The sequence below is a fragment of the Erinaceus europaeus genome, chromosome 3 (genome assembly GCF_950295315.1).
Source record: "Erinaceus europaeus chromosome 3, mEriEur2.1, whole genome shotgun sequence".
Taxonomy (NCBI): Eukaryota; Metazoa; Chordata; class Mammalia; order Eulipotyphla; family Erinaceidae; genus Erinaceus; species Erinaceus europaeus.
Window position 1 is genome coordinate 152,910,868 of NC_080164.1, and position 21,599 is coordinate 152,932,466.

The following is a 21,599-nucleotide window of genomic DNA, read 5'->3' on the forward strand; positions in this document are numbered from 1 at the left end:
CCTAACTTCTAAGGTGAAGGTATTTGGAGGTAGAACTTTGTGAGATACTGTGTCAAAAGTGTGGGACTAGAGACCTTATAAAAGCAGACATTAAGGAGCATTCTTCTCCCAATCTGCCATGCAAGGACAGAGTAAAAAGGCAGCCATCTTTTGGGCCATTTTTATGCTTACAAGGTGCCAAAATCTGCCAGCACCTTAATCCTGGGCTTGCTAGCTTTCGGAACTGTGAGGAACAAATTTCTATTTCTTATAAGTCACTCAGTCTATCTTCTATCATAGCAGTCCTAGTGGAACAATGCAAGCCTCTTTCTAGATGTATTTAGACATTTAAGCAATGAGAGGAAATAAGGTTAGGAGAGGGAGCAAATCTTCACTAAGAATAAGGAGCACTGGACCGACCAGTCAACGCCCATGTTCAGCGGGGAAGCAATTACAGAAGCCAGACCTTCTACCTTCTGCAACCCTCAATGACCCTGGGTCCATGCTCCCAGAGGGATAGAGAATGGGAAAGCTATCGGGGGAGGGGGTAGGATATGGAGATTGGGTGGTGGGAATTGTGTGGAGTTGTACCCCTTCTACCCTACGGTTTTGTTAATTAATCCTTTCTTAAATAAAAAAAATAAAAAAAAAAATAAGGAGCACTGCAGCAGGCAGCTGCACCATGAAGCCATGGGAACTTGTGGGGTTAACTGCGCTAGTCCACTTCACCTTTTGTGATAGCACCAACTCCACCTTCCCACTCATTTCATTTCCTGCTTTCTTCTGGTCTTTCTCTTCTAGCATATCATTCTTCAGCTGGGGGCTGGAGGAGAATTCCACGAAAGCCACAGTTGGGCTGGATCGAGTCACAACTGTTGTAAAATGCTGGGATTCTGAAATGGATTGACATCCTGACACAAGAGGAGAAAAAGAAAGTCATACAAAGGCCCATCTATGTATTTTCCAACGCCACCAGGTATACTGAGTCTATCCTGTCATGGGTATTAAGAAGCTGGGTTATAGTGTGGCAATGAAATGATTATAGATACACATAAAAGAGCCTAACATGCTTGATTTTTCATCATCATCATCACAACACACACTTGTTACCTGGGTTTCAGGGCCTGCATGATTCCATTACCCCTAGTGGACTCTTGTGTGTTTGTTTCAGATAGAGCGTCAGAGAGAAGAGAGATACCACAGCACCACTCCACTGCTTATGAAGCTTCCCCTTTGCATAGGTGGTTTACCATGCTTGAGGGGTTTGAACCCAGGCCCCCATGGATGGTAAAGCATGCTCTCTAACAGCTCCTGGTCCCACTTAGTGTTTTCCTCTTTAAAAAATCAAGCAGTAAGAACACATTTAAGAGCCCACTATGAAAGACTTAGAAGAGTCAGCTTACATACAAATAACACTGTGTGAAACTCAATATTTAATCATTATGATAATTGGATTGAACTTTATATTTAGTACAAGGACAATAAAATGTGCTCTGACATATAAACTAGGGTATATTAAAACATGGAGATGAAATCTAGTTTGGAAAAGCCTATGTTAAATGTTTACCAATCACTTTTAATCTAAAGTGTTATTTTAAATCATTTGGTATTATATAGAAGTAGATGAGAGGTTCTTATATTTGTCAAAAGAAGAAATGTATTAAAATATTTGGAAACATTATGTTGGGAACAGACAGTCTCTATACTTATTTTCCACTGACTTTATTTCTGGCAGTACTTTATTCTTTCAAACTATTCATGAGATTTATCATTTTGGTGTCTACTTTTATTAGACATTTTAATTTGTCTTATCAAACGAGATGGGGCGTGTTCAGGGTGGTATGGCTATAGACATAACTTGTCTTATCTATTGCTGTTACTTAAAGTGACCTTCAGTATTTAGAATTATATTGGGTGGCAATGTTGGATACAATGTTTTTCATGGTGATGAAGATACACATTCAACAAGATAGAATAAGTTAGCCATGAACGGCAAGCAAAGCAAAACCCAAGGGCTCCTGTTTTTAAATCAAGATAAAACAAATGGTCAGAATTTCCTCAGTTAGCCTCTAGAGGGCAGCACAAGCACAGTGTTTAAAACTTTTAACTGGATACTTTTTTGTTGAGCTATTAGGAATTCCTGACTTTATTGCCATCATATCTTAAAAGTTATAATAATCTACCCTAGAACTAGTCTGTTAAGAAACAAACCTGATGAGGCAAAGTCTTCTCCCCTTTGTTCTGGGTTTTCACTATCATTTTCAACTTCTTCACAGCTTGGTTTTGTTTCTTCAGTTGTTGCCTGAAAAAAAAAAAAACCTCTCTGGAATAAAGTTTCTCTTTAAAGGTTCTAAAAAAGGCAGAGGAGTTGGAGATAGCCCCACATGTTAAAGCACAGGATTGTGTCACCATAAGCCAGAGATAAGCAGAGTTGTGGTGACTCTCTATATAAAAAAAATTAATACATCTTAAGAAAGTCAAAAGATTTCTTCTTTTTCTTTGAATAGTAACTTTTAGACCAACAAGATGAGTCATCTATTATGAATTCACTTTTTTCTATTTCTTAGGGTGCTTAGAGCCTAAATTTGGAGGAAGACTTTCTGGGAAGAACAGAGGGACTGGAGCAGCACCTCCCTCCCTCCTTATCTGCTCTACTGCCTCAGACGCACAACCCCACATATATATTCTCTGCACCCCAAAAACATCTACAACAGCCAAGTTTTGCTTCTCTAAGCAGGAAATACAAATCAATGTATGTTTGCATTATCTTTATTTGGTAGTTAACTGACTGTGGAGTAATGCCCACAATTATCCTGCTGGCATAATATAAGTTGCACGCTAATAGTTATGCAAAAAGACCACTGGTTTAATCCAGGTTTAATCCCTAGCACCACCATAAACCAGAGCTGAGCAGTGCACTGGTTAAAGTAGAATGAATAAATAGAAGTAAAAATAGCAGGATTTCTTTCTTTTTTATTTTTACTTCTATTTTGATGTGGTGGGGTCTGGGCTCAAACCTGGGCAGAGCACACAGCAAAGCAGTGCACTATCCCAGTGTGCTATTTTTCTGGCTCCTACTTAATTGTTTTAATCTCCTTATTTCCTCTGGTAGCCACCAGAAGTTCTCTCTGTTACTGTGAGTATGACTCTGAGTTCAGCCCGTTTTTTTTTGTTGTTTTTTTTTTGCGGGGGGAGTCTTGAGTCTGCTCCAAGTGGACTTTTTGTTTCCCTTCCCTTTAGATTCCAGATTTCCGGATAGACAGAGAAGGGGGAGAGAGGCAGAGAAAGAAAGGGAGACACCACAGCTTCCATATGTGACTGAGATGGTGCATTATCTGTTTTTCTGTGCCTGACCTGTTTCACTGGACATATTCCTTTCTAGGCTCATCCTGGGTGGTGGTACACCTGGTTAAGCCCATATGTTACCAAAATAGCTTTTATTATATATGTGCGCTACATTTTTATATGAACAGCTGACATAAAAGTCGCCCTTGGAGATGAGTCAGTCTAGCTTTACAAAAGAACAAGTTTGGGAGTCGGGCTGTAGCGCAGCGGGTTAAGCGCAGGTGGCTCAAAGCACAAGGACCGGCATAAGGATCCCGGTTCGAACCCCGGCTCCCCACCTGCAGGGGAGTCGCTTCACAGGCGGTGAAGCAGGTCTGCAGGTGTCTATCTTTCTCTCCTCCTCTCTGTCTTCCCCTCCTCTCTCCATTTCTCTCTGTCCTATCTAGAAACGACAACAACAATAATAACTACAACAATACAAGAAAAAAAAAGAACAAGTTGACTTTTATAATCCAAAGTACCCCAACATAGGAATAATATATAACATTATTTTTCGCTTTATGATGTTAACATATAAAATATTGTTAGAAGATTTTTAGGTGTCTCCCTAAATGGATTAGGTTATAAAAATTATCTGAGGATGGGAAACAAATTTGCAGTTAAATATTTGGAATGATTCTCTTGAGAATGAGTACTGGGGGGGGGGGCAGGTGGTGGCACACCTGGTTGAGTGTACATGTTACATTGCGCAAGGACCCAGGTTCAAGCCCGTGGTCCCCACCTACAGGGGAAAGCTTCACAAGTGGTGAAGCAGATTTGCAGAAATCTCTCTGTCTCTCTTTTTCTCTATAGCCTCCTTCCTTTCATTTTCTGACTGTCTCTATCAAATAGAGATAATAATAATAAATTTTTTAAAGAATGAGTACTGGTGTTTTCAATTACTAAAATTAAATAACTTAAAAAAATAACTGGACCAAAGCCTCCCCAGTTTAAAAATGAATAAAATGGACATTTAAAAAAGTTAGATGAGGGTGTTGGGTGGTAGCGCAGCAGTTTAAGCACAGGTGGCGCAAAGCGCAAGGACCGGCATAAGGATCCCAGTTCGAATCCCTGGCTCCTCACCTGCAGGGGATTTGCTTCACAAGTGGTGAAGCAGGTCTGCAGGTGTCTTTCTCCTCCCCCACCCCCCGTCTTCTCCTCCTCTCAATTTCTCTCTGTCTTATCCAACAAAGATGACAGCAGTAACAATAACAATAATAACTACAACAATAAAAAAACAAGGGCAACAAAAGGGAATAAATAAATAAAAATATTTTTAAAAAATTAGATGGCATCTATTTTAAGTTGGACTATTTTAGACACTGCTAAGAAAGAAAACAGGAGTCTATTAAATATGACACCCATTGGCTATCAGACATACCTGGCTTAGAGGTATTTAAATGTAAAATGTGTGTCACTTGGAACCAATGGCTCAAGATAATTCATGAAGTCTTTTTAGACATAATTTATAATGCAGAGAAGAGAAGCCCCAAAGCGCTATTTCAGTAAGGATGAGTTTACAAGCATGCCACATTCCAGTAATATTTTACATATGCATGACTAAAGGAGAGCGTTCACTTTCAAATCTCGGAAAGCATCTCTATGTGCATTAGCACTCAAAGCCTGAGATCCCAGGTGATTTGCTTTATCTGCCTTTAAAATGATGCTGTAAAGGTCACATGCTATGGTTAGTGTGGTCAGTCACTATTTACTGCATTTACCATGTGTCAGCATCTTTGGTGAACGTGGCATAGGCTGTTTGGCCTTTGCTTCAATAATTTTATAAGGCCACATCAATGTGATTCCCTTTGCAGAGGTAAGAAAACAGGTCCAGAAGGCTAGGCAAGTTACCCAGGGTTAGCGTGTGTGTGTGTGTGTGTGTGTGTATCCCCAGGTGTGTCCCTGTTTGTGAACCCATCCCTGCTAACTGCCCTTTACCGGTAATCTCACTGCACCATAATCTGGGCTTGGAGTCATACTCACCTTCAGGCTGTCCCTAGGTATTTAAATATTTTGACTGGCAAGAAGTAATTTAAAAATCTGAGTCCCAAGTTTATTGTTCAGATGATTCTTAGAGGGTCAGGAGAACAGTTTACTTGGATAGTGTATTGCTCTACCCTCTGCATGGCCAGGTTCTAGCCAGGTGCCACCACACTGAACGAAGCTTTGATCTTTGATGCTGTTCTCTCTCTCTCTCTCTCTCTCCCTCTCCCCCTCTCTTTCCCTATCTCTATCTAAAATAAAACTATTTAAGCTGTTTTTTCCATTCCCTTTCCTTATTACCCTTTGAGCTCATTTTTTTTCTAGTTGACTGAATCGCTCATAGACTTAATTCTGCAAAAGATAAGAGCTCTCTGAAACCTCTCAAGACAGCTATGTCTTCAATTCATAGGGAGGACTTGAGACCAGGTTGCCCCCAGCCATCAAGTCAATCGGGGACTTGTGTTCCAGTTCAAGGCCTGAGGGGGTGAGGAGGGGCCCAGTACAGTATCTGGCATAGAACAGATATATATAATCTACATTAGGTAAGCAAATGCTCTATGCATTATTTATGGAATTTATATTCTCAAGCTTAGTTTAAATGCATACTAGTCACCAACATCAAGCTATTACTAGCAAAATATCCAGGATAAATTATGAGAAGCAAGCCACCACACAATTTAAATAACACGAGCCTATTTAAAAATACTTTATATGCGCTGAGAAAAAGAGGAGAAAAGATACATACTTTTTAAAAAATCTGAATTTATGAGTGGCTTGATTTATAAGTAGTTTTTATTCTCTTTGTAGTTTTCTGTATTTTGCAGCATGAGGAGACTATATGCAATCAAGGGAAAGCCCCAAACTCGGTCTAATTAAGGTGGGCCTGGATACTCCACCCAGAAGTGGAGGAAATGGAGTTCAAGTTTGGCAGATCTAATCAGCGCTGATAGATTTGTCCAAAACAAGAGGTTTTGCTACAAGAGGTGCCTTCTGAACCATACTTTCCTTTGGCTGTAGACAATCAGAGGAGGCAGCATTCCCTTCTTCAGTCGGTAAGTCTGTCTCAAGAATGAAAATACATAAATGAAAATACATAAATAAAAACAGACCCCTGGACGTGAATGAATGAGCGCACAGTAAGGTTACAAGGGCCTAAGCCAGGAGCCAGCTTTCCCTTGGCTGACATTTTCCAAACCACTGAGGGTGCCAGACTTAGCCTGAGGCTGTTGGGAGAAGTGACAGTTTTTTGGCTTGAAAGGACCATGACTTTTTTTTTTTCTTTTTTCTTTTTTTACCTAGAAAATATACCTGGCATCTGATTGCTGCTCATTTTAACCCGAATCTTGCTGGTGGACTTTGCTAAAAGATTAACGCTATAGAAGGACCTGGAAAGAAGCAAGAACTGTTCTGAAACAGTGAGAGCTTAGGGGCTCTCACTTCTAGGCTAGAGGGGCTATGTGACCCTGTACTAGTGATTGAACCTCGACGAACTGGGAGATGTGAAGCCCAAGGTCTCTTCCTGAACTACAGTACGCATTTGCTGAGCGACTTCCTGGCTCTGGCTCTAAATCAGTTATCTGGACCAAAGCCTGGAATAGGAGTCTTGGCTCCAAGTCACAGGTGCTACATAGATGCAGGCATTTTCCCTTTCACTTTTACAGCTCCAAATACTTACTTTCATTGAATAAGGGAGGATCTAGACAAGGAAACGAGTTCCTTATTCATTTATATTTTTCTTTTTTGTATGAGTTTCAGTATGAGTTTCTGATTCAGGTAGGATGACACAGCTACCTACCCACCTACCTACCTGAGACAGACTGGAGCTTCCTTAAAGGCACTGGGGGCTGGACTTGAACTTGGATGCATGGCAAAACAACACACCATCCAAGTGAGCTATTTCACCAGCCCAGTAGGTTTGTTTTTAATTTTCCTAGGTCTATACACCCTTGAACTCTGTAGATATCTCTAATGACTTTCAAAAAGCATTAAAATTAGCACACTCATAACTACTTCTTGATGGAGAGAAACACTTTCTAAAGAAATGTCTCTTGACATTTGCCATCTAAAAGGAATGTGCAGTTGGTCTTCACTACAGGGAGACTAGCACCTACTCAAACGCCCTCCCCCTGTAGCTACTGCAACACTAAGTGTCCCAAGAAAGATTTGATTGTCTATTTTCTAGAACACACTGGGAAAATACTGCATTTTCAAAAGAAGGGGTGGGAGCTTTATCAAGATGGAAAAAAAAGAGAATACCCAGATCGTCCTTATTGCTCAGTTTGGGAGAAGCAGATACAGCAGTTTATATACTCAATTGGAGAGTTTGGCTCCTGTTCAGTGAAGACAGTTGCCACCAACCTGCTGGGAAGGTCCTAGTCAGACAAAAAGGGCACGGTCATTTCCCTCTTGTGAGCACATATCAACATGGAGAGAACAGAGAGGTCATGGGGTGGAGGCAGGCGGTGGTGCACCTGGTTAAGTGCACATAGTACAAAGTACAGAGGTCTGTGCAAGGATGAGGGCTCAAGACCCCACTCTCTGCCTGCTGGGAGGATACTTCATAAGCCATGAAGAAGGTCTGCAGGTATAGCACTTTCTCTCTCCCTATCTCCTTGTCCCCTCTCAATTTCTCTCTGTTCTGTCCAATAAAATGGAAATAAATAACCACCAGGAGACATGATTCATAGTGCCAGTAATGAGCTCCAGCGATAACCCTGAAGGTAAAAAAAAAAAAAGTCATTGGGTGGGCTTCTAGGTGGCAGAGAGAGGCCCAAACTAGGATAGGAAAGACTGAACAACAGGAGAAGCAAAAAGAGCTACAGGAAGAATTGTGTAAGTATCTGAAAAGATGATAGGCCTATGGGGAGAGAAAAAGAAAACTGCTCACATCTGCAGTTTCTTAGAGAATTAGAAATGGAACAACTGACTGGCTGAGTTGGATGGTTAAAAAGGAATTCATTTCATTTGTGTGATGGAATTCACATCTGTTCAAGATGGCAATTTTTGACTATCTTACTTGAACCACCACCCCGAAAACTTTATACCTATAACTTTGGGGGGGGGGGCTTCTGAAAAATCATTGTAACTTTATTTCTATCATTGGTTGCACAGCATTTTGAAAATACCTTAAGGTGTCAGGGAGATATCTCAGTTTTTGAGCGCAGGACTTGCATACTGGAGGCCCCAGAGGTCCCAGGTTCAGTCTCTAGCACTGCCACATGCCAGAACTGAGCAGTGCTCTGGTCTCTCTCTCTCTCTCTCTCTCTCTCTCTCATAGAATAAATAAATAAGATGCTTTAAGGATGTCTTTGTCTATGAGTTGCCTTAACATCATTCTAAGTGCTAAGTACATGAATTAATTGCTAAGGATCTCACATATGAATTTCCATAGTAATCAGATGTTATACTATTAGTATTACTAGCTTTAATGCAAATTGAAGTTTAGACAGTCTAACTTGCTCAGGTGGAATTTCATCTTTGCTTTAGTGCATGGGTTTCATCAGTATTTCAGGAAAGCCTGGTTTTTGGTACCACGGATGCAAGAAGAGATTAAGATACAAATGTAACTGACACCAGATCAAGAAGTCACTAGATTCCCTTTGAGGACAAATAAAGCATCTCTAAGCAGACCACAAAACAGAATAAATAAGTTTTCAGGTTGGAAAACCTTCCAAATTATTTTCCAATCCTGGGTTCCAGAAGTCTGTAATTGTGCTGTGAGGTGATTTTCTTTACAGAAGCTGTTAAAAGGAGGAGGAGGAAGAAGAAATGAAAAAGAAAGATGCTAAATTTCTAGTGGGATCCTTTCTGGTCTTATCACCACTATCCATGTTTTTGCCTCTGCCATTTCTGACATGTTGAAGAGCCTGTTTCCCTGCCCCACTGGGACGCATAACCCATGCTTAAGGTTAAGTTTCAAAATCTGTATCCCACACAAAACCCTCCTGACTAACCCCCAAGTGATAATGACCTTACCTGTTGCTTGGAATTTTATGTCACCAGTCTTCTTCTGGCTCAATAATCTAGCACTTAATTATACACTGCTTAAACTATTTTGCTTACTGCTCTAAGAAATTGCTTCCAGGAGTCGGGTGGTATTGCACGGGTTAGCTCACATAGTTCGAAGCACAGAGACCCACTCAAGGATCTGGGTTCCAGCCTCCAGCTCCCCACCTGCAAAGCGATTGCTTTACAAGTGGTGAAGCAGGTCTGCAGGTATCTATCTTTCTCTCCCCCTCTCTGTCTTCCCCTCCTCTCTCGATTTCTCTCTGTCCTATCCAACAACAATAAGAGCAACAACAACAACAATGGATTTGTAGTGTAGCCACTGAGCCCCAGCACTAACCCTAGAGGCAAAAAATAAAATAAAATAAAGTAAAATAAAATAAAGTAAAATAAAATAAAGTAAAATAAAATAAAGTAATTGCTTTCCCAGTAGCTTTCTTTCTTTCTTTTATTTTATTTTTGCCTTCAGGGTTATTGCTGGGGCTTGGTGCCTGCATTACAAATCCACTGCTCCTGGTGGCCATTTTTCCCATTTTATTGCCCTTGTTATAGTTGTTATTGTTGTTGTTGTTATAGCTGTTGCTGGGTAGGACAGAGAGAAATCAAGAGAGATGGGGAAGACAGAGAGGAGGAAAGACAGATACCTGCAGATCTGCTTCTCCGATTGTGAAGCGAACCCCCCCATAAGTGGGGAGCTGGGGGTTCAAACCATGATCCTTAACACCAGCCCTAGCGCTTTGCGCCATGTGCACTTAACCCGCTGCGCTTCTGCCCAATTCTCCCCACCCCAGTAGCTTTCTGAGTTTCTTCTTTCATTTCAAAATATGGACACAAAGTGGATCACTCATTTATGCTTGTCAGTTAATAGGCAACTACAGACAAAGTAGTTATTCAACTCATCACCTGAAAGATGATTCAACATAACATAGGATTGTCTGGAGTTTGGTGTTTCACAAGACACTATCAGAGTACTAAGATGATGATGGTGGTGGTGTGATGATGATGATAAAGATAATAATAAAGGAGTCAGGCGGTAGCGCAGTGATTTAAGCTCAGGTGGAGCAAAGCACAAAGACCAGCATAAGGATCCCGGTCCCAGCCCCCGCCTCCCCACCTGCAGGGGAGTCCCTTCAAAGGCGGTGAAGCAGGTCTGCAGGTGTCTATCTTTCTCTCCATTTTTCTCAACAACAATAATAATAATTACAACAATAAAATAAGGGGAACAAAAGGGAATAAATATATAAATATATATTTTTTAAAAAGATAATAATAAAACAGCAGCAAGCCAGACTTAATTTAGGATATATTTCTGAGGCTAGAGCGTCTTGGTCCCAAAAGCTTCAAATAGGAAAGATGGAGAAAAAGAGGGCTGGGTAGGAGAGTGCATGTTACAATGTGCAAGGACCCAGGTTCAGTGCCTGGTCACCACCTATGGAGAGAAGCTTCACGAGCAGTGCTGCAAGTGTCTTTTTCTCTCCCCACTTCCCTATCAAATTCTCTCTGTTTTTATCAAATAAATTAGTTCAATATAAAAATAAATATTAAAAAAAGAAAGATGGAGAGAAGGGAACTAGAGAGATGGCATAATGTCACACAGAAGTGGTTGTGCTGGGGCTGGGAAAACACAAGTCTTGTATAGCATAAGCCTTCCTGTGTGTGAGCTTTAAGCCCCAGGAGTATCATGGGTAGTAGTGTGGTGCTGAGGTGTCTTTCCTCTCTCTGAAAAAAAAATAATAATAACAAAATTGGGCTGGGGGGAGGGGCTATTTATCTCCAAGGCCCTGAATTTATTCCGTATTGCTGTATTTTAAAAATGTGGTCATACAGGTTCAAGAGGCTGACACTCTAAGCCCTGATGCCCATTGGTGTCTCAAGATTACTGTCCTCTGCTGCCTGCTTCCTGGTGTGACTTAGCGCTCCTGCTGCTGGGGTTGTGTTCCTGGAGCAGCTCCAGTGTGTCCTGGAAGCACTGGGACATTTTAGTGGTGGGTGAGGCTACTCCTCTGTAGAGTATGTATCTGTTGGGAACATAGTTTGGGGGAAGAAAGCCACTATTTACAAAGAAGAACACTACTCCTTTGACAGCCCCACAGAAAGGAGCAGATGAATTAGAAAGAGCAAATAAGTCCAAGTGGTTATCAAGTCCTGGGAGGCCTGCCCCCGGGTGCTGGCGCAATACACACTGAGTAAAAACTTTTGTATCGTACTTATGAGTGTAAGGAATGGTCGTGTAATAAGTAAAAAGTTTCACATAGAGGGGGATGGTCAGTGGAATACTCAAGTTAAGTGCACATGTTACCTTGTACAAAGACCCAGGTTCAAAGCCCTGGTTCCCACCTGCAGGGGGAAGCTTCATGAGCAATGAAGTAGGGCTACAGGTGTCTCTCTCTCTCCCTCTCAATCTCCCACTTCCCTCTCAGCTTCCCTCTATTTCTATGCAATAATTGAAAAAATAAAATATTTTTAAACAAATTCATGCAGCTTATAGTCTCCTAGGTAGTCATCTACTCAGAAGATAATGGGAATGGTTCCTACCATAGTTACTTCAAGAACCAAAAGTACAAAAGACAGGGCAAGTACACCATATGGCTTATTCGGAACCACTAGACTTCACTGAATTAAAAACTCTTCCAAACTAGGGAATTTTCCCAATGAGAGAGACAGACAGACAGACAGACGGGGGACAGGGGCGGGGGGGACTCCATACTTTCCCAGGAGTTTCAGCTGGAGCTGCACAGGCTCAGGCTCATTTCTGGGAAGAAAATCCACAAGGTGACCTTTTTGTATGGTGTTTTCCCTTGTTATGCTGTGCAAGCCTCTGAAATAACACCATTTCTTTGAGATCATCTCATTTTGAACAGGCCATGGCTGGTCCGCCGCTATGTTCCATCGCTGGGGAGCCAGAGACGACCCGAACTGCCCCTGCGGCTCCAGACAGACTATGACCCATATAGTCAACGACTGCCACCTCTCCAGATTCAAAGGAGGTCTCGAAGCTTTACATCAGGCTCAACCTGACGCTGTTGACTGGCTACGGAAGAAGGGCAAACGCTAGAAGAAGATTTTGCCTCTCTCAAAACAAGATACTTTGGGAGATCTGCAATCAGTGTGAAATCTTTCAACCCATCTTCTCTTTGTCTTTAGGGAGTTAACTGTTCTTAAAGTGGAAAACGTCTAACGTTGAAAGAGAAAATTTCTTTTTTTTTTTTTTAAAGATGTATTTTATTATATATGTGGAAAAGAATGTTTCACACGAGGGAAGGAAGCCAGAGCAACATCTGGTACATACAGCCACTAGGAACTAAAAACTCCAGGCATACAACTCCAGTGATTTAACAGTTGATCTACTTCCCTGACCCCAGGTTATTTTTTTCTCTCTTATTGTAATAATAAGAAGATTGAGGGGCCTGGGCAGTGGTATATGAAGCACAAGGACTTGCTCAAGGATCCTGGATTGAGGCCCTGGTTCCCCACCTGCAGGGGGGTCGCTTCACAAGTGGTGAAGGTGTCTATCTTTCTCCCCGCCCCCTCTATTGTCCAAAAGAAAATGGCCACAGGAGCAGTGGATTCGTAGTGCAAGCACTGAGCCCCAGTGATAACCCTGGAGGCAAAAAAGGAAAAGAAAATTAAGATTTATTGAGATGACCATATATATTTGCTGTTATTGCAGGGTTTCACTGTTCAGGGCTGACATTTTCAGATAAAAGAGAGACAGAGCCAGAAAGAGAGGGAAAGACACCACAGCACCAAAGTAGTCTCCACTAAGGTGAGGACTGGGTTCAGGCCTGGGCCACATATATGACAATACATGCACACTATTCACATGAGCTATTTTGCTGCACAGGAGAATGTATGTATTTTAAAAGGAAGTTTTGACTGTTCTAAAAAGCAAGTACAATGTTATTTTCTCCTGTTTAAGGAGTCTTACACTTAGTGCACAGGACTCCATTATAAAAGATGGATGAAATTCTCCCTCCCTCAAAGGGTAAAAACATGACCAAGAGATTAAGTAGTTGTTGCCGGAAGCTCAGAGGCCAGACCATACAACTGTTTAACTTAGTCAAGGGTTGGGGAAACTTTAACCTACCCAAAGCCACTTTGGATGTTTATAGCATACAAAATCATCAACTTCAAAATTAGAAGTAGAAAAAAAGCTCCTAGATATATTGAATTTCAAATCATGTCTGCAGTTGCTCTGACAGAGCCAGATGGTCCGTGGGGCCAGACCTTCCCCACCTTTGATTTAGCCCTTTGATTTTTATCAGGGATGAAATCTACTCTGTAAACAGCAGGGTTTCTTCCAAATATAAACAAAGAAAATGGTCAGAGCTGTTGCCTAGTTGGTGGCACATTGACCAGAGCATTTGTTTGATCCTGGACTGGTTCTCTCTCTATCTCTCTCTCTCTCTCTCTCTCTCTCTCATAAATTGATAAAAATATTTTTAAAAAAATGGTCAGAGGACAGAAAGGAGGTGAGTACCTGAGGGCAAAGTCTCCTGGATTTCTTCTTAGAACTAATCTGCTGGGTCTGAGGAAACCGGGATATTTTTGTTTTGTGGCAAGCGTCAGGAGTCAACAGTGGTACCTGCACTGTTGCATTTCCAAAGAACAGTGAGAAATACCAGTGGCCTGAAACCTGACAGACTAATCTGAGTCACGGAAAAAAATATATGAAAGGACCTGAGAAAATGCTTGTTAACAGAGGTAAATGAGGAATAAAATCAGAATGATAAACTGTCCCAGAAATGCAATTTTAACCCTTGTAATGTCTCACTAACTCATAGGACTTCTCACTTAAATTTAAGAACATATGTTGTTGTAGATGGTATAGCAAAGTTCTCCCATGACAAAGAGAATTCAAGGCTTATCTTACAATAATTTGTAAAACCCTTCAGGAGCATTTGAACATCAATGCAAATGGAAAGAGAAATGAATTCCAGGTTGGGAGACTCAGCTTTTACCTAGTTCACAAAACTGTTCCTGGAGCCCAGCAAACACGTTGCCATGGTGAGGAGATTATTTTTGTTTGATTCAATTTGAATCTCTTTCCCAGGGTTTGCACACTATGGGGAAGAGGGTGGTGAATGAATTGCATCCCCTCAATTCCTCAGAGTAAATATGTGATTCTTTAAAAGACAAATCCCAGAGATAAGGAAAATAATATCAAGCCTGTTGGGTGTGTTCAGTTAGCTGAGTCAGCCTACTCAGCCCCGAAGCAGCAGACACATTTCCTTCTGGGTCAAATCTTTCTAAGTGCTGGGAGTCAGTTTTCCCATCTCTTGCCATAATTCCAGCCTCAAACCAGTCCCTGGTGAACAGAGAGGGAGTTTAAAAGGGTCTCACCTTCTTCACCCCATAATGATCCTAGGTCCATACTCCTAGGGATGCACTGCAAATCTACAAATTTTATTAACATGGGGTCCTGAACAAATAGGGAAAACTATATTGTACAGATTTATTTTTTTATAACATTAAACACTAATAATGTGAAGACAATAAAATGTTTAAAAATTTATAAATTATATTACTCTTTATATTCTTAAACCACTTTAAGGAATTAATTGTGTCCCTATGTTGAAGTCTTAACCCCTCATACCCAAGAATGTGACCATACTTGAAAATGAAGTTGCTGTCAATGTAGATGAGGCTATGGGGGGGGGGGGGTAGGCTCCTTGTCCAGTATTACTAGCATCCATCTGAACATTGGCGAGCACACTAGGAAAATGTAATTTAAAGATTAAGGCAGAGATCAGCCTGATGCATCTATAAGCCAAGAGGCAACAAAGATTGCTAGTGACCAGAAGATTAAAGAGAGGTGTGGGATAGACTGCCCCTCAGAACTAACTCTGCCAACACCTTGACTTACCTGTCTAGCTAGAAGGCTTGTGAGAACATTAATCTCTAGTGCTTAAACCACTCATTTTGTGGTACTTTATGAAAGGAGCCTTGACAACTAGTACTATGACTTGCGAAGAAATAACAATTATTAAGACCTACTTAATCCTTTAAAAATAGACCCTTTCACAGTGGAATTATCCCATGGAGGGAAAAAAAAAGTGCTGAGTTCTTACTGTCAGATCTTGGGGAACAGAGCTTGGCTTCTTTATGTTGATCTCGATGCTACTGTTTTCTTGCTTCAGCTCCACTGGGGACCCTGGAACTATGGCTACTCCTTCAAACATTTGGGCTCTGGCTAATGAGGGGCTAAGAGACACTATGGAACAGTCTTTTTCCTTCTCCTCTTCTTCTCCTCCGTGAACTACTTCTCCATTCATGCTGACTTTCCCATCTACCTGTAAGAAAACAGAATGAACAAAAATCCATGCTATTCTTTAATGAAAGATGGTAAGAAGATATTACATTCAAACACTCTCTTTTAATAAACACAGCTCAACAAAGAATGAGGTTTCACATGCTGCGATTTATTCAAGAAATTAGAGCTCCTATGAAGGTTATCTTTAGATATCTCCATAGAAGTTCATTACACTTCATGTTCACTTTATGTAGGGTGGGTTTTTTTACTTTTCACTATTTATTTATTTACTTTTGTTGCCCTTGTTGTTTTATTGCTACAGTTATTGATGTCACTGTTGTTGGAGAGGACACAGAAAATGGAGAGAGGAGGGGAAGAAAGAGAGGGGGAGAGAAAGATAGACACCTGCAGACCTGCTTCACCGCCTGTGAAGCGACTCCCCTGCAGGTGGGGAGCCGGGGGCTGGAACCAGGATCCTTATGCCGGTCCTTGTGCTTTGCGCCACCTGCACTTAACCCACTGTGCTACCACCCGACACCCTGGGAATGCTTTTTTCAAAACACATATAATTGGATGTGAGGGTGATCTGGCTGTGACATCTGTCACCCCATTGATCACCAGGGTTGATTTGGCTGATGTGGCTGGCTAGGCGGGTATCCCCTTCCTCCTTCACTGCTCCATGTGTTTCCCTCCCAAAGCTGCGTTAGAGAATGGCCTTCCCCGAATAAGAGACCAGTCTTCAGTCAAGGGTGTATGAGTAGCTGTGCTCCCCTGCTAGAACTTCCAAACAAGCTATCAAAACACATATAACAACAACAACAACAATAATAATAACAATACCTAGGTATAAAAGTATGTCATATAACTGGGTTCCACTGATTTTTTTTTCCCCATTTAAGCTCTGGGTCCTCTTCACTACAGAAGCTTGGGAGCACAGGGGATAATGGGTAAATTTTGGAAGATGTTATAGAGAACAGGTAACTGGATGCTATACCACAGTATAGTATATTCTAATGTCTGGTTAATTATATAGTGCCAATATTCTTAAATTAAAAAAACAAAACAAAAACAGGTCCACCTGTTAAAATCTTCCAGTTTTGCACCTCACCTGGGGCAAGCAGTGTCAGTAAGAAAGGAGGAGTTCCCCACTTTCAGAGGGAAACTGCACAAGCACTAAAAGCCATGCTGCAGGTATCTGTCTCTCTACCTTCCCTTTCCCTCTCAATCTATCTCTGTCTCTATCCAATAAATAAATAAAATAAATAAAAAAGGAGGAGTGGAGAAGACATGTAGCTTGAAGTCTGAGACAGTCTTTACAGTGATTAGAAGAGGAGCTTGACTCAGATGGCCCAACACTGAATGCTGATTCATAGCTACCACTACTTAATAGTTGTATAATCATACCTTCAGTTTCCTCGACCAACTCAATCAAATTATAAAAGCATTTCTCTGGTAGTGATGCCAGGACAGTTCTTGGATTGATCTATGTGTAACTTAGAATAATACCTCATACACTTGAAGACTATAGTATTAGCTATTATTTTTATTTTTAAGTTTTCTAAAAGCTTTCTAAAAATAATAGGATGCTAGATATTAGTCATAGTTTATTTACCTTAAGACAGTAGCTTGCATGTGTCTGTGATCCATAAGAAAGAAATTAAATCCACAATTGAGTATGCACACAAATATATGTATAAAACAGGAGCTTCCCAAAGACAATATTTATGCTTATTGTGTTAGATGTACCATGTAAGCTTCTAAAAATTCTACTTCACTAAAAATGCTGTTTTCAAGACACTGAATTGATTTCCTAACCTAACAACAGGAAGCAACTCTCGGTTGGAAAGATACTGCCTTAATCTCACCTGGTCTTCTGTTTTAGCACATTCTCAAATAATTGTATTTTGATAAATGTTATTTAATTAAAATTTTGATGTGTATAAGTACACACCCACATGCACACGCATACACATGTACTTATACTTCTTAGCTTCTGTCCCGGCATTATCTGCTAACAATTGTTGACTTACATATTACCTTTAACCATAAGTTGTGAATGGGGGTTAACAGCCACCAAAAGTAGATGGACCTTAAAGCAGATAAACAAGCATTCATTGGTGGTCAAGAGTGAACCCCAGCTCTGGAAGAACTTCTAGTCAGCTTCCTCAATACCCATAAATGTTCTTTCTAAAGTCTATACATTGGCCACAATGGTAAAGTACCAGGTTTTCTTGGGGGCTGAAGTCTTGCCATAAAACAAACTATCTCAATTCTTCTGTTTAAATAAGCCCACTGGATTCTTTAGAAGAAGAGGTAGGGAGAGGAGTGATTATCTATATGATTTGATCTGATATCTTGGATGCCAATTTAATTTAAATATGAGTATTCCTACCCCAGTTCTGGTCAACTCAATACTAAACCTTCCTCCATGTGATATCATGGCTAGTGGATCGTCATGGCTCTACATGAAGGAGAGATGGACTTCTGAGCATGTATGAGTACATATATGTCTGTGTGTTCATGAATCTGCATAATGAACAGTTTATGCTTTTAGGAGCAAGTCATGCATGTACCCCATAAACACTATGCCAGGCTCTGAGGATGATGCTCCAAGTAACAAAAGCACAAGGAACAAAGATTGTCAAGGGACAAACATCTCAATGCAACCCAGATGAGACAATACAGGCATTTTGTTGTTGTTGTTGTTCTGGCAATGCCTATGGGCAAAGATTTTAAAGATACATTCAGAGATATTTAAATAAGAGCCAGCAAATGTGGTCTGGTTTCCTTTAATATTCAATAGGAAGATACCAGGCGTCACATTGCTCAATTAGTTCAGTTAAGCAAACTTTCTTTTTAGTCACATGTCCATGTCTCCTAGTGAAGAATTCTACCTCTGGCTTCTATTAGGAACCCATGTGGTATTCAGGGACAGTAAGAACTGATTTCCTTTGTAGTCAAAGAGCTTAACACAAGGATGAATGCTTCCTCATGATGTGCAGGAAAACTCTGGAATTTGAGAAAGCGAAAAAGTTGTTTGGTTGCCATAGGTTCTTAGATCCTGAAACACTATTTTGCATGCTTCCTTGTTAAGAAAAACAAGCTCATTTCTTTCCACTTAAAACTATTTTGAAAATCTGTTTCATCTGAGAACCTAGTCTAGCTTATGTCTCCATGTGTTGTATTTTTTTCAGATGTAACATGTTTCAGGATCTAATGTCAGGTTTTTTCCTAAATGAAAGGTAGATATATATATATGCTTTGAGATCTTCTCAATACCTGTCAGTAATTGGAGTTATCCTGGCTATACAAAGATCATGTTATTCTATCAGACTAGAAAACAGACCTTGCTCACAGAGATGACCATCAACCACATAGGCCTCCCTCAGTTAACAACAGGAGTTGCTGTTATCACTTAACTGCTTACAAACCAAATGTCTAGAGACACAAACTCCACAATTACAAACGCGAACACATTTTGCTTTTGCATGTTAAAAATTGCTGGCATTTTCTTGAAGAAAGATGTTTCTTTCCACTGACTACCTGGAGAAGAGCTCTGGCTTTATGATTACAGGAAACCTATCTTACCTTAAAGGTCTTCAGAATCTCTTGAGAGTTTTTGGGCTGAGAGTAAGGCTTGGGTGTCAGCATAGGCACTGCTTTGGGGGCGACAGTTTTGCTTGGAGACCCACTGCCTGCTGAAATGCTAGTATCTAGCACGCTGGTACGAGCAATGGTGGTTTCCACAGTGGCAGTGAACTTGGGTGGAGGCAGTGACTGTTGCCGCAGGTACTTCATGGGGCTGGGGTTGTTCAGGAGGGAGGATAAATTTGGCTCTGTTGAATGGCTTCGTTCCAGAATTTTTGGCATCTCCAGACGTTCAAGAACAGCCTCACTGATGGTGAACCTCTCGATGTACTGCTGAAGGATGCCCTCTGCCTCCTCCTGGGACCGTGCATTCTTGTATGCTTCATGCAACTCCCTCTCTCTCCTCTCTCTAAAGGATGGGCACAAGGAAGCAATAACAAGATCAATAACAAAGAAAAGCATAAAGACAAGTTTGGTCAGAACCAAGGTAGAGCTGAAGGAACAGCATAGGAGGTGAATAATGTTAGTGTCAGAGCCTTTGGGATAAGCAACAACTTTTAGAAAGAGGAAGAGCAGGAAAAAATGGAGAAGTTAATGTACATGTTAAAGAAAGCAGAAAGAACTCACTTTTCTTGAACAATTTCTCTGTAAGTTTTGATGCTTTTCCTTCGTTCACTTGTCCCGTCTGCTCCAGCCAGTAACTTCTCCATTTTTTTCCGCTCTTCCTCTTTCTTGATTAAGTCCTGAGAAGCACTTCTTCTACGACTCTTCCAACGTGCCAGGTCCTGAGGAAAAAAAAAAGACGGTGATGAAGAGAGAACATACCTTCTCAGATCTGTACATATTCCATAACTACTCTTCAGAGTTGAATGAGCACTAACTGTGGGCCAGGCACTGTGCTAGGGCATCCCTACATGATCTACTGGTAATCTGATTAGAACAGGAATACCAACAAAGCCAGTAGATCCATCAAGAAATCTGCATTATTCATAACAAAGCAACACATTTAAATACGGCAATGTAAAATACATAATTAAATTCATTGTCAGTTTTCAAATATTAAAATGTTGCCTTCCAGGGCAATAGTGAAGTAGAAACTTCACTTCTTCCTATTCATGGTCTCTGCATTGTGAATAAAATTGCTAACAAGAGAATGAGAGGAATTAACCACAGATTTCCATACTTTCCTTAGGGAAGGAAGAAGAAGAAGGCTAGCAGGTATAAAGGAATCAATGATTCTACATGCATTAGTTCAGCTGATCCCGGTGACAATCTCCCCACAAATCCCACAGGCTTTTTAAAAAAAATATTTATTTAATTTATTTATTCCCTTCTGTTGCCCTTGTTGTTTTATTGTTGTAGTTATTATTGTTGTTGTCGTTGTCGGATAGGACAGAGAGAAATGGAGAGAGGAGGGGAAGACAGAGAGGAGGAGAGAAAGATAGACACCTGCAGACCTGCTTCACCGCCTGTGAAGCGACACCCCCTGCAGGTGGGGAGCCGGGGTTCGAACCGGGATCCTTATGATGATCCTTGTGCTTTGCACCACCTGCGCTTAACCCGCTGCACTACAGCCCGACTCCCATCCCACAGGCTTTAACACAGTAATGAAGAGTTAGGATTCCAGAGTCCTATGAGTGGTGTTGCCATTGTGGAAAATAGCCCTGGCTCTGTCTTTTCCATATTTCTGGACTTTCTGGCATGTTCTTATCCTCTCTGTACTTCAGTTTCTTTATCTCTGAAAAGAGGAGGATGATTAAACTTACTCTGACAACTGCTGGTGAGCTTTAAGTGAGATAGTACATATAAGATGCCAAGCAACACTATAGGCTTGATAGGCTGCAGACGCAATTATTATATTTTAATAACTGCAGACATTAATGTTTTTGATAAATGGTCAAGAACTTGACAAGGGTTAAATCCACAACACTTTATGGTGTCCTGGGAGGTCCACTCCCTCTCTTCTCATCCCTTTATCCAGGCTCCTCCCACTGCTCTGCCTCTCTTCTTTTAGCAAACAATCTCCAGGCCCTTAGCAGCCCAGCATCCTTCTCCTGGTTCTAAGCCAGTTCTCTGCCTTACTGGTTGTGTGGCTTGAAGCAGGTCCCTTAGCTGCTTGGGTCTGTGGAACCAAAGACAGCAACAATATCTTGCTCAATGAGTGAATAAAAGGATTAATTGAATCACTACATGCCAAGCATTTAAAACTGCACAGTACTGTTTCCGTATGCATCTATGAGACACGATTGCTGTTGTCATCGCCATCATCAGTCTCAAATACATAACCTCTAATGACAGTGCACCCTCAGTTCTACACCTTCCACTCACTACCTCCCTCCAGCCCTGCTTGCTTTCATGGCCCAGCTTCAAGCAAAAGCGCTCGCCAACTACATGTCATTGGCATTCACGCCACATCCTTCATGATGCTATTAGTCTTCTTTTACATCCCACACGTAGGTGTCACAAT

General features: G+C 41.1%; 1 protein-coding gene across 28 annotated transcripts in view; it reads right to left on the reverse strand.

The window, feature by feature from the left end:
* Positions 1-21,599, reverse strand: part of LIMCH1 (LIM and calponin homology domains 1) — a 390,588-nt gene that overhangs the window by 37,376 nt on the left and 331,613 nt on the right. For all 28 annotated transcript variants that reach the window (XM_060188131.1, XM_060188132.1, XM_060188128.1 and 25 more), the window contains 5 exons: positions 19,760-19,917; positions 19,133-19,541; positions 15,363-15,584; positions 2,191-2,281; positions 709-890 (listed from right to left, as the gene is read on the reverse strand). In XM_060188131.1, the coding sequence (XP_060044114.1) occupies positions 709-890; positions 2,191-2,281; positions 15,363-15,584; positions 19,133-19,541; positions 19,760-19,917 (1,062 nt within the window). The remainder of the gene's footprint in view (positions 1-708; positions 891-2,190; positions 2,282-15,362; positions 15,585-19,132; positions 19,542-19,759; positions 19,918-21,599) is intronic.